This window comes from Erigeron canadensis, chromosome 3, assembly GCF_010389155.1.
Source record: "Erigeron canadensis isolate Cc75 chromosome 3, C_canadensis_v1, whole genome shotgun sequence".
In the NCBI taxonomy this organism is placed as follows: domain Eukaryota; kingdom Viridiplantae; phylum Streptophyta; class Magnoliopsida; order Asterales; family Asteraceae; genus Erigeron; species Erigeron canadensis.
In genome coordinates, this window is record NC_057763.1 from 983,702 (window position 1) to 996,767 (window position 13,066).

The 13,066-nt window shown below is 33.0% G+C and overlaps 1 protein-coding gene and 1 long non-coding RNA gene across 15 annotated transcripts; one reads left to right on the forward strand and one right to left on the reverse strand.

Moving 5' to 3' along the window:
- The first annotated feature begins 4,446 nt into the window (after positions 1 to 4,446).
- Positions 4,447 to 7,287, forward strand: LOC122590764. Of its 9 annotated transcripts, none has more exons than XR_006322598.1 (6): positions 4,447 to 4,697; positions 5,003 to 5,400; positions 6,202 to 6,279; positions 6,382 to 6,444; positions 6,580 to 6,644; positions 6,926 to 7,287. It is a non-coding gene; the product is annotated as an uncharacterized LOC122590764 (long non-coding RNA). The 9 variants fall into 9 exon arrangements; XR_006322599.1 differs by having other exon boundaries at positions 5,011 to 5,400; XR_006322600.1 differs by having other exon boundaries at positions 5,157 to 5,400.
- Positions 7,288 to 10,013: 2,726 nt separating this feature from the next.
- Positions 10,014 to 12,735, reverse strand: LOC122593273 (guanine nucleotide-binding protein subunit beta-like). 6 transcript variants are annotated; one of them, XR_006322815.1, is made up of 5 exons: positions 12,385 to 12,735; positions 11,736 to 11,852; positions 11,487 to 11,563; positions 11,129 to 11,397; positions 10,014 to 10,568 (listed from the first exon to the last, which is right to left on the reverse strand). XR_006322815.1 is itself a non-coding variant. In XM_043765661.1 (4 exons), exons 3-4 carry the CDS (start codon positions 11,136 to 11,138, stop codon positions 10,172 to 10,174), a joined length of 369 nt encoding a protein of 122 aa, XP_043621596.1. In that variant the 5' UTR covers positions 11,139 to 11,397; positions 11,487 to 11,563; positions 11,736 to 12,300; the 3' UTR covers positions 10,014 to 10,171. The 6 variants fall into 6 exon arrangements, 1 of the variants encoding a protein (XP_043621596.1); XR_006322816.1 differs by having other exon boundaries at positions 11,736 to 11,857; XR_006322814.1 differs by lacking the exon at positions 12,385 to 12,735 and having other exon boundaries at positions 11,736 to 12,359.
- Positions 12,736 to 13,066: the final 331 nt, after the last annotated feature.

A 13,066-nucleotide genomic window follows, 5' to 3' on the forward strand; every position in this document is an offset into this window, starting at 1 on the left:
CTCTTTCTGAATCCTTAATCATTTAGTTGAATATGTACCTCAATCACAATTTGGACCTTTATATATACTTGCCATTGAAACTATTTGCTAGTTGTTAATCATATGAAAAATGATAAAACACAGAACAATGTTAACGAGCTACAAATCATATATAGATTTAAAAGAAGGATTTATTAAGGACAAACATCACTCATGAGGGGCTTAGGCATAAGACAAAGTGGACGACCGTACAAGGTCCAGTTATTTAAGGGCCCAAAATTTTAAATTCTATACATTCATATATGTAAAAATTATATTAAATATAACGTCTATACTTTTAATAATTAACTATTATCATCGTGATTAGGTGGTTAGATATAAACATATTTTGGGGGCCTTTTTTCAAGCTCGTCCTAAACCCAAAATCTCTCTGAGTCGGCCTGCAATCACTATAAGTTATTTGGCTGAATTAAAATTTATACTTTGTTGTGTGAAAATACAGAAGAGTAATTTTTAATGTGAAAAGTATAGTTTTTATGTGTATAATTGTAATTATTCTTTTTCTTTAAAAAACGATTGCGAAAGGCGGAAACAAAATTCTGGTAGTTGGAATGACCATTTGTTGAACTTATAAAAGTGACTTACACATATTTTGTTTTCTTTCACAACAAATGGCAACTTATAGCTTTACTTTAAAAAAAATGTCAAGTACGGTATTAAAAAGAAAAAATGTTGTACATTTGCCAAGTATTCGACAAACAAACTAGTCAAAACTTATGTCATATGTTGGTTAGTCAATAATGGATGGTTGCTTCAGCCGATCAACTAGATTGGGATGGATTTTAATTATTGACTTTTTCTGTATAATTTTTTATATATATATGATTTATCTTACAATTACAATTGCAATGTAACATATTTGACCAGTTATATGAATATTTTAGTGATTAAATTATGTAAAAATAACAACTAAATTCCTTGGTGTGTTTGGAATGGGTTTCATACGGTTACTGAATAATCATTAATTATTAATTTTTCAATGATCAGTTCCACAATTTAGAAAAATGGATTAAGATTTAAAATAATGCAACTTTAGCTATAAAATTATAATATTTATGAGTGTTACAAAATATGTAGGGTTTTTAATGTGAAATATCTCATCTCATTGAAGACATCATCATTGTTTTTATAGAAAATATAAATTTATATTTATACTGTCTTATAAAAAGAATAATTTCATGTTGAAAGTTATATGAGATAAAATGTTTAAAATAACCTTAATGATTATATTACACTATCCGTTCTTTATTTTTGTTTTTTAAATATCTCCACTAATCCTTTTACATCAATTATCTACACCACTCGACGTCGTCTCTACCACCAACAGTCCTCCCCCACCACTATAACAACGCCGCCACAAAGCGCGGGTAGCATGCTAGGCTAACACTTATAAATTAATAGGTTCACATTGAAAAATGAAAGACAAGTTTCTATAAAAAGTAAAAGAATAATTTACATGGATGGTACCTAAAGTATACCCAAAATTATTCTTTTGATACAAACTTTTGAACTTTCACTCGGACCATACCTAAACTTGTAATTTTCAATACTGATCATACTCAAAGTTCTACTTTTCTACTCGGACCATACCTATCACTAACGATCGTCTATTTGAGCGTTAAGTCAAGCCACATGTCGTGCACGTGAGGTATCAAACACGTAGTTTCATGTATACTTCAAGTATCATCCATGTAATTTATCGTAAAAATGATTAAGAATTTAAGAGTTTTATTTATATTAATTTATTTTTTCTTTTACTAAGTTGGGTAAATATATTTTTTATGAAGAATTTTTTTTTTCAATGAAAAAAAGTTTATTATTATTATAATTATTATTATTATTATTATTATTACAATCATGCATATTAAGTTTCGTATTATTATTATTATTATTATCATTATCATCATTATTATTATTGATGAATCAAGGGTGAGAATAATGAGGACGTTTTTATTTTTTGGTTTATTTTTTTTTTTTTTATTATTTTCACAACTTATTTGTATCATTTTTTGTTTTCATTATTTTCATTTGGGATGACTGTAGAAAATAGAAATGAACTTTACTCGATTTCACGAAATTAAAAATATCCTTTGAAAACTTTACTTTTTAGAAAGCATCTTTTGTTTATTAGCAGAAAAAGTAACATTTGACCTGGTAACCTGCTGACGTGTCAGTTTCATTTTTAATTCACAGAATTAGCAATGTTATTATTTTAATTAATTAATAATAATAATAATATAGTGAATAATTACTTTATATTTTTAAAATAAATCTAATAGATAAATTAATATTTGATATTTCACTCATTTAATTTTCTTGCATTTTCTTGCATGTATCCATACAGTTGAGAATTACATTAAAATTACTTAAAACTTAATTTAAATATCATTATTATTATTACTATTTTAAAGAAGTGGTTTATTATTATTATTATGGAGAATTACATATATCTCCAAATATGCAAGCAAAATTACAAATTTCTCTAACTAAAAACTTAAATAACAAATATACTCATTATTTTCTTTTAAACACATGTTTACCCATTTCATCAAATAAATTTTATATCATGGCCATTAAACCCTTTTTTATTAACAAACTTGAATTCAAGCATCTCATATTAGCTATCTAAAATTTACACCCATACATAGAATATATCCAAACTCAGTCACCACTCCAGTCAATTGCAGATTACCAAGTTACAGAATTGCTATTCCAAGCTACGTCCCAACCAACCAAAATGATGGAGAAGATCCCGGATCTGTTCTTCTGATGATATACCGATCTGAATGATCATACGAAGGATGTTTTTTACAAAGCATAGTAGCGAAGGCCATAAACTCGAATGAACATAATTAGAAAAGAAGATATTCTATGAAAAAAGACTAGTTATCTGGCCTTAATTAAGATCATCTCATAAATAAAAAAGATTATCGTCATAAAAACATAAGAATCATGCGTACGCCAAAGAATGAATCTTTATTATATAAAACGAGAAGTATACAATAAATAGCGTCATATTAGTGATTTAGAGCAGTATGTGATATTGGAAATAATGACTTATTCTAGAGAGAAGTCGGAGAGCGCACGCGATAAGTTGTCGTCTAAAAAGAGAAGAGTATAATTGTCTAATTAATAAGATTAGGGTTATTTTAATATTTTAGTTGGGATCTTTGTAATTTGATAACATAGATGGGGATATATGCAATTCCCCCTTATTATAGAGAAAAGTGAGTATGGGGCTGTTATGCACCTAACTTGGGTGAAAAATCCCTCACATATCAATATTTTAATATTTTGAAAAAACCATTTGCCCCCCCCCCCCCAATGATTTTTATAGTTTAAAAAAAGGTATGTGAGGAGTTTTTCACCCAACTTAGGTGCCTAACAGCCTCATTTTCTATTCCCCTTATTATTATTATTATTATTATTAATTAATTAATTAAATTAATAACATTGTTAATTCTGTGAATTCATCCAAAGTTCATTTCTAATTCTGTGAATTAAAAATCAAACTGACACGTCAACAGGTTACTAGGTCAGATATTACTTTTTCTGCTAATAAACAAAAGATGTTTTCTAAAAAGTAAAACTTTCAAATTACAAGTTTAGGTATGGTCCAAGTGGAAATTCAAAAGTTTGTATCAAAAAAGTAATTTGGGATATACTTTAGGTACCATCCGTGTAATTTAGCATAAACTTTATAATCGACATTTTACAAATACGAATTTATGCAACGAATTTGTATGAAATATTATACATTCAAACATCATATTTAGTTAAAATCAGAATGGTTGAATACGTGGTTAACAATTTAACATCTATACCTCTCAAAATAGAAATTAAAGGTTCTATTCTTATACCTTGCAATACTAAAGATTTTATTCAATCTTAAATAGAATCTGGAAGCACTTCTTTACGGCATAGTGTTTACTTACGTTTTACCTACTTACAAATTTAGCACCCAAAGTAGAATTTATTTTACGTTTTGATAATTACGTTGGTTATAAAACTCTTATAAGTACGTTATTTTTTTAATTTATTTTTTGACTAATACTGAACTTATCTATACTAATACATGAGTATAAATTATAGCACCACGTTAAAATTTAAGATATACGAATTAATCAAACTACCCTTATTGAATTAAATTATCATTAACTCTTAATATTAGATTACATCATCTGTTTCATTAAGTTGCATTATATAATTGGTGAAAAGATCAAATGCAAACTTTTGTTTTTGAAAACCAGGAAACACATCCTGGCCATCTATCACTTCTTATCTACGGCTCAGATTAAAGGACGCCCCATCTTTATAATTTTAACACGGAGGGGTATATCCGTCTTTTCAACTCTTAAACAAAACCCCCAAACACCTTCACTGTTTCACATTCTTTCCCGATCTCAAATTGTTCTAACCCTAATTCCCTCTCACACTCCCTCTTTCTCTGCCCTCCCTTTCTTCTCCGGCCGCTTTTTCTTCTCCGGTCGCCGTCTCTTCTCCGTCGGATGTCGCCATTAGTCATTGATAATCGTTTTTAATCTTATCTCAAATCTCACAATCAACAATAATTTCAACAGAATCTTCTAGGGCTCATAAACAACAAAAGATGAAGGTTAAACTATAATTAACTTCGATCAAATCTTCAGTCAATTCCAGTAAGTTATAATTTGATTACTCTTTTTTTTATAATTTTAAACTTAATTTTCTTAGGTTATTTATCTGATTTATTGATTATGATGGTGACGTTATCTAGTTATTTTAGTTTTCTGCAAGTGTAATCTGTATGTGTTTTATTAAATATATGTGGCTGAATCTGTATGAATTTGCTCCAAGTGACACTTTGAATTCGTTTTGTTGTACTTTTTGATTTTGGAATATATTTTGGTTGGATCTCTTTGTGTTTTCATCCGAACACACTGTGTTTTTGGATTGTATAAACGCATGACCAAAGCAACAATAGCTTTGCAGCTGCACAAGCAACTGAAGACCTTACGGACCCACAAGGACTGAAATCACCATTTCTGCTCATCAGATATTGTATTTGCTTCAGTTTTTAAAAAGAGACATTTTCAGGACTGAGAATCATGATTTTAGTTTGTATGATTTGTAAACAGGTTTCATTTTAAAGTAATGCAAAATGATGCTCGCATTTAGGCATCTAGCTAACACGCGGGCTCTTGGTCAGATGTTCTGGTGAGAATTCTCATAAGTTCCAAATTCAAGCTCCTAACTAATATCGATAACCTTTGTTATAGGAGTTGAATGACATTGACTTGCTAGTTGATAGGAGGAGCAGGGGCCCGAGCTGGTATACATGCAGGGAACTTATAGGGGGAGCACAGGCCCGAGCTACTCATTGTAACTTTCTATGCTTTAACTTGTATTTAGATTCTAAAGATGTGTTTCTCTATTATGCTTCCAAATATTTTATAAAAAATTTTCAAGTTTCAAAGGAATCTAAGAGGTTTTTAAAGTATTTGATGCTTGGAAAAATAGACTTTTATTCTTATCATCTAAAGGCTAAACAATCACTGTCGGAAAAGCCATGTATAGTTGGGGTTTATGCTCCCTAACTTGATTAAGGTTTTTCCCATATTCACAAATGTAGTGTGCAATACAAGCATTCCTGAACTTAAGCAATCTGTGGAAAAAGCCATTGATGCACTAAGGAGCCATTACAGGGCTGTATCAACTTAGCATTACCTTAAAGAATAATTAGGTGAGTAAACTACTATTACTATTTACTAGACATTGGTTGATTAAACTTGATATCCTATGAAAATATCCTCTAGAATGCATGTATATATGCACACTTTTTAAGATGCACTATGACTAAGTTGTGATTAATCCTGCTATTTCTATGACCATTTGGATAATAACTGTGACTAAGTAGATTTTCTGTTTCGCACATAACTAGACCACTTATTAATTACACAAGCGGTAATAAATTGTTCGAATCCTTTTACTCCAAGGATAAACTGTTGGAATTAATTTTATGGTGAACAAATATTTCGTGTTTTCTTGTGTAATGTCCGATGCAGCCCGGATCCACTGAATATGGTTATTATGTGTTAAAGTTTAAGAAGGAGATAGTTGAGCAAAGAGTTCAAGTACTTGAATATGACAATGTAAGTAACTCATTATCATGTGAATGTGTAGGCCCTTAGTTGGTACGAAAGTAAGTAATTTAACTGCTATATCGGGCAAGGACCTGAAGGTGGTCAATGAAGTGAAAAGGTAAGATAATAGTCAATGAACTTTTCTGTTTTTTGATTATCTCTTTGCCCAGGTTGTTGTTGCGATTGTATTGATCGCTATCTTTCTTTTTTATCTCTTTAGAAACTAAGTGCAATCGCTCTCGCAACAGAAAAGCAGACAATAGTAAAAAGTGCGATCAGTAAGGTAACAACAATATTGCCATTGGCCTACAAAAAGATAGATGTGTCAATTTTCATGTAAATGTTGCATCTGGTATATTCCATAGCCTTTAGTGTTAATATATTGTCTCTTTATGAGATCCTTTGTTTTGCATTGCAGTTTCATGCAACGATACAGTTGCAATTTGATTTTCATAGGGCCTTATACAACCTCGGCACTGTTTGGTGAGCTTATTACCCCTTGCTGTTTCTTAATATGGATAAAATGGTGTACTTATAGGTAGCACTTTTGACTCATTTTACTTGGCATTTGGCAACGGGTTGATCAGGGTCTACTCTAAAAGTATAGTTAAAATGAAATGGGCCGAATAGGTTGAAATTGACTCACCTATTTTGACCTGATTCGGTTTTGACCACCTTCAGCTTGCTTGTTATGCCGCCTTTAATATGCTTGTTTTGAAAACTGAATTTGGCATGATCTTCTTTCATTGATCTTGTCTCTGTAGTATGGGTTAGCAGGAGACACATCAAGAACTGGAGGGACAACGGGAGGATATGATGTTTTCCCGGATAAATTATATAGTCAGACAGCCATCTACATTGCTGCTGCTCATGCATTAAAGCCAAGTTACTCTGTGTGTATCTTCTATGCATCAAGATCGGGGAAGATAAAAAAGAATACACGGATGATATTTTGGATGAAATTCGTGAAGAATGGGCAAATTATGTGGCAAACTTCATTTACCGGTCTTGAATTCTATATAATTTAGCAGTTGTAAACTTTTATGGTTATATTTAGAATTTTAAAATAGCTTGTAGTTGTATGAAACGCATTGCTTTCATATATATGAAATGCGTTCTTTTGCTATCTGTGTATTTATTTTTATTAATTGTTATTTATTTGTTTGAGCCCGATGCATAGTTGAGCTGTATAGCACGATGACTTAGGAAAATGATGGATTTGATTGTTATAAATTGTTTTTTTTTTGCTGATTTTCTAGTAATGGATACTTTCTTTAAGTTTTTCTTTCATATGTCAACTTCTGCTTCATTAGCAATACTACTGGAAACCGCAGCAAAATGTGTTTTCGATTTGAAGCATCTTGTGTATAGCCATTTATGAATTTCCGAAACCAAAACACAATATTGTGTTTTGGACTTAAAGCATATTGTGTATGGCCATTTATTAATTCTCGAAACCAAAACACAATGTGTTTTCGATTTGAAGCATCTTGTGTATGCCCATTTATGAATTCTCGAAACCAAAACACAATGTGTTTTGGACTTGAAGCATCTTGTGTATGGCCATTGTAGGGACCCTGAACCAAAACACAATGTGTTTTAGACTTGAAACATCTTGTGTATGGCCATTGAAGGAACTACCTGAACCGAAACACAATGTGTTTTGTATTAGAAACGCCTTGCGTATTGGGTCTTTGGCCCACTCTAGCATTTTAATCTCCATCAAATATGTAATCTTCATCAGATATGTAAAGACTATTGGGCCTTTGGCCCATATATTTTAGCCATTAGGGTTTAGATTTTTTCCAGGCTGGCTAACCCTCGACCTTCAAACCCTAAACCCTAGAGCGGGAACCCTCATCCTCTTTAGATTTTTAGGGTTTAGGGTTTAGCATTTAGGGTTAGGCTAACCCTACGACTTCAAACCATAAACCCTTAAGCGTACCGTGATTTCCGTCGCCCTCTTGTAGCCTTTAGCATTATTGGGTTTAGCATTTAGGGTTTAGATCTTTCCAATCGGATTTTAATGGGTAGCTTAGGGTTTAGGGTTTGAAGTCGTAGGGTTAGCCGTTAGGCTAACCCTACGACTTCAAACCATAAACCCTTAAGCGTACATCGGCTAACCCTACGACTTCAAACCCTAAACCCTTAAGCGTACTGTGATGTACGTCCCCCTCCTCGAGGGTTTAGCATTTAGGATTTAGATCTTTCAAAATGGTTTTTAATTGGTAGCTTAGGGTTTAGGGTTTGAAGCTATAGGGTTAGCCAACCATAAACCCTAAGCGTACCGTATACATCCGTCCCCCTCATGTAGCCTTTAGCATTATAGGGTTTAGCATTTAGGGTTTAGATCTTTAAAATCGGTTTTTAATGGGTAGCTTAGGGTTTATGGTTTGAAGCCGTAGGGTTAGCAACGGCTAACCCTACGGCTTCAAACCATAAACCCTAAGCGTACCGTATACATTTGTTCAAACCCTAAACCCTAAGCTACCAATTAAAAACCAGTTTGAAAGATCTAAACCCTAATAGATAAACCCTAGAATGCTAAAGGCTACACGAGGGGGACAGATGTATACGGTACGCTTAGGGTTTAGGGTTTGAAGATGTAGGGTTAGACGTTAGGCTAACCCTACGGCTTCAAACTATAAACCCTAAGCGTACCGTATACATCCGTCCCCCATCTGTAGGCTTTAGCATTTTAGGGTTTAGCATTTGGGGTTTTAGAATGTAACTTTCCCCTCGGGTTTTACAATGTAGCTTAGGGTTTGGGGTTTGAAGTTGTAGGGTTAGTCGTTCAAACTATAAACCCTAAGCGTACCGTATACATCCGTCCCCCATCTGTAGGCTTTAGCATTTTAGGGTTTAGCATTTAAGGTTTTAGAATGTAACTTAGGTTTTAGGGTTTGAAGTTGTGGGGTTAGCCATCAGGATATAGTAAGAATGGAGCTCAAGAAACAAACAAGTGAAAAATGGTAATAGTACCTTTTGAAGGCCATTGGTTCAGACAGCTCTTTGCAGGTTGTAAGGGCTGATATGGAACGTTTCTGTTAAATCTCCTGTAGGCAGCTTCAAGGAGCACGAGAAGTCATCATTTTATTATAGCAAAAATATGGATTTAGTAGGAAGCATCCAATGTACATCACGCAACATGTAAACCATTTTAGCAAATAACGCATATTAGCACTGAAAACTAGTTGAAGGATGAACAGTCAAAATTGAAGGGTAACAACACCTTTAGAAGTCGTAGAAGGATCAAGGTTCTCGGCATAAAGGGGAGCAAAACCCACATCTCCCTTGCAAGCCACTTTCATATTCTCTTCAAGTGGAAGCGAAAAAAACTTGCTACTTTCATCAAACACATTTTGTAACAGTTTCCCCTCGGATTGGCAGTTAAGCTTTAGGTTTTAGGGTTTTTATATTATACACATTATGTTTGCGTTTCGAAAAATTTATACAACTTCTAAACACAATGTGTTTGGGTTTCGAAAGACTCATACAGTTTCTCAACACAAGGTGTTTTTATAGATTATACACAGTGTATTTGGTTTCGAAAAACTCATACAATTTTTAAACACAAGATTTATTTGTGCATTATACACATTATGTTTGGGTTTCGAAAAAACCCATACAATTTCTAAACACATGGTATTTTTATACGTTTTACACATTGTGTTTGGGTTTCGAGAAACTCATACAACTTCTAAACACAATGTGTTTTTTTATAAACACAATGTGTTTTGCATGTTGAATCTCTTATAATGCCAAAACACAATGTGTTTAATTCATTTCCCCCCATTTTTCCTTGATTATAACCTGGACAAAGTAATTGGGTAGTAATTGAGACATCATGTGTTTTAAACAAATGATCAGAAAAATTCAAAATATCAAATACAATCTGTTCAATGACTACTACCCGAACAGATAATAATTAAACAATTAAAGCAATATGAAAATAAAAATCCATCATAGATTGCTCACAGCAACCTCAAATAATGTATTTTGTTTCTTTGTTACTCGTTCTCTACCACACGTCCTTGCATTGTGTTTTGTACCTCCACACTTGCTACAGTTCTTCTTTCTTTTATTCCAAACTCTTTGCCGTCCATGACCTGCCTATCATTTGCACAGCCTTGAACTGGTGGGACATTAGCACCACCCTGCTGCTGTTGTTGGAGGTAAACTTGTAGTTGTTGTCCAGTTCGAATATCATATAGTTTGCAAGTTCCATCATCTGATCCCGTTCCAAATCTATTTCCATCTGGGAAGAACTTTACAGAATTAACATCCTCCTCGTGACCATGGAATGTCCTTACAGCTCTACTTGCAACATGAGTGTCCCAAAGACGTGCAATTGCATCACAAGACCCAACTACAAACATTCATGAGTTTGGAGCACAGATTGAAACACTGGAATAATCAAGAGTGCATACAACATCTAGTAGTTAGAAACTATAGATTAAGTGCATAACCCAGTTTTTGTAGAGGTGGCAACTCAAGCTATTTACTTATGGACGTGTCGATTCAGGCTATGTTTTACCATAAACAGGTCAAACAAAGTATAAATTAAAAGCAAACACGTCAATACTTGCAAAAGTATACTTTTCCTAAACTAGTTCATTCAAACTCTAGACTATACTTTTATGAAATCCTAAGTCATTACATTAAGATCTTTAGATTATTAATGATACAGTAAAATCTTTGCAGTCACACTTGAGAAGTATATTTACAAAAAAAAGAACCTGTACTGTTCTGGCCTTCCAAGTTTAACAAGCCACATTTTGCAAAAATTAACCCCTTTTGACCCATTACCCAACCACCTCATTTTGGGACGTTTGCTACTTTGCTATAAGACTTAAAGGTCAAAAACCCTCCAAAGTGGTGAAAGTACCAAACAAGAATAATATAAAATCACTTCCATTGATAGCAAGTATTAGAGGCTTGATAAGCTATTTGGGATAACAAGTTACCTGAAAACATCAGCAGTGTGTCCAGATTGAAACTCTCCTCCAAACACTAAAGTTCTGAGCCCCGTAGTTATATCCCACAAGACACAAGTCTGATTGCCAGAGCTTGTTATCAAATGAGTATCTTCATTGGGAACCTACTGACAAGACGATACGTAACCCTTGTGTCCACTAAGCGTTCATGAGACTGACTGCCCTCCCATCTTTCTTAGCCCACATGCTCGGTTGAATCGAATCTGTTAATTGCCCTCCCATTTTGCCATCTTTAAAGTCTAAACAAATGAATATAATACCTGGGGTCAAATTACATACAAAGAGAACTCATTGAAACAACTAATAATTATATGTTGAGTATCCATACTCTTATCCATGTAGTTATTAGCTCTGTAAATGCTGAGTTTGAAATATAAAAATACAATCTTTAGCATGAATCACAACCTGAACTCCAGATTCAATAAAAGAAAATGAGTCATTTATTGTAACGTTTGACAATTTATATGCTCTATACTCTGTTTACGAAAAGTTTAACTAACTTTTAGTTTGGTTATCAAGAGCATGAAAATCTTGCAGCCATAAGGACTTGGAAGGAACAACATACAGTTTTATTTACCTTGTATTTCACAATCATTGAATTTTGCCGATTCTCTTTTATGATGGAAACTTGCACAGACTCCTCTATAGTCATCTCTGCCAATGAACATGAATAAAGAGCGGCCTCTATCTCCTTCTGAACTACCTCAAATGTTTTATGTGTTAAATCAACACGAGGTTCACAATACAAGAACCCTTCTGGTGTTTCATGATTTATAGTTATAGTTGTTTTTTGTGTAACATTCGAGTTGCCGACACATGTAGCAAAAGTATAAATGAATCATATGCTGCTTGAATACATAAGCGACACTAGTGACATGTAATTTCTCTCTGGCATTTGATCAAACAGTTCATGTGCAAACACGGATTAAGCAATTAAATACGATTTTCAAGCAATAATAATGTGATTCCATACAATCCTACTTTCATCGAATACGTTAAGCTACACAAACACCTTATGTTTCACATTCTAAGCATGTCGATTGTCAACCAGTTTGATTCATACCAAACAATAATAACATGATTTCATAAAATCTAACTGTCATTAAGCAATAGAAACACCTACTGATTCAAGCAATAATATTGTGATTATATAAACTGTAACTGTAAACAAATACAAATACCTTTTGTTTCAGATTAATTGTTTGTTGTAATTCAGATTAACATACCTGTGGTTTGTTCGATTTCTTCATTGCTTATCATATCTTCTTCCTCTATTGATTAACAAAACGAAATCAAAAGTTAGTGTTTTAATTGACGGCGGCAAGGTTAATTGATTTTGAATTCCGCATCGATGAACCATAGATCGTACAAATAGAATCAACGACGATGAAGATGACGGTGGCGGGAGTGTTTGAAGTTGATAACCGATGGAGATGAAGAATATTAGTATAATAAAGATGACGGCCGGCGGTGGTTTGTGGAGGTTAGGGTTTTGGTCGACGGAGGAAAAGAAGAGGGAAGGAGGAAACAATTTTTTTTTCTGTTTTGATAGAATGATCAAATTTACGTTTTTGTCCTTCCAAGTTTCCACATGAATACAACTCCTAATTCTATTACATTCTTTCAGCTACTGATATACCCAAAAATAAAAATGAAAAAAATACATAAAAAGGTAACCTATTTACTTAAAATTCTTAAAAAAAAGGAAACATATTTAGTTTTTGTCTATTTAAAGGATTTAATTTCATAAATTTTCTAATAAGGAGAAAATCGTTAGTTTTTGACGCCAGACCTCCGTTAAGTGTCACGTCACTCATGCCACGTCATCATTTTTGTCTACGTGGCATTGACTAAAACATAAAATATATTAAAAACAAAACCCACTATTTTTCATGAAAAAAGGAAAGA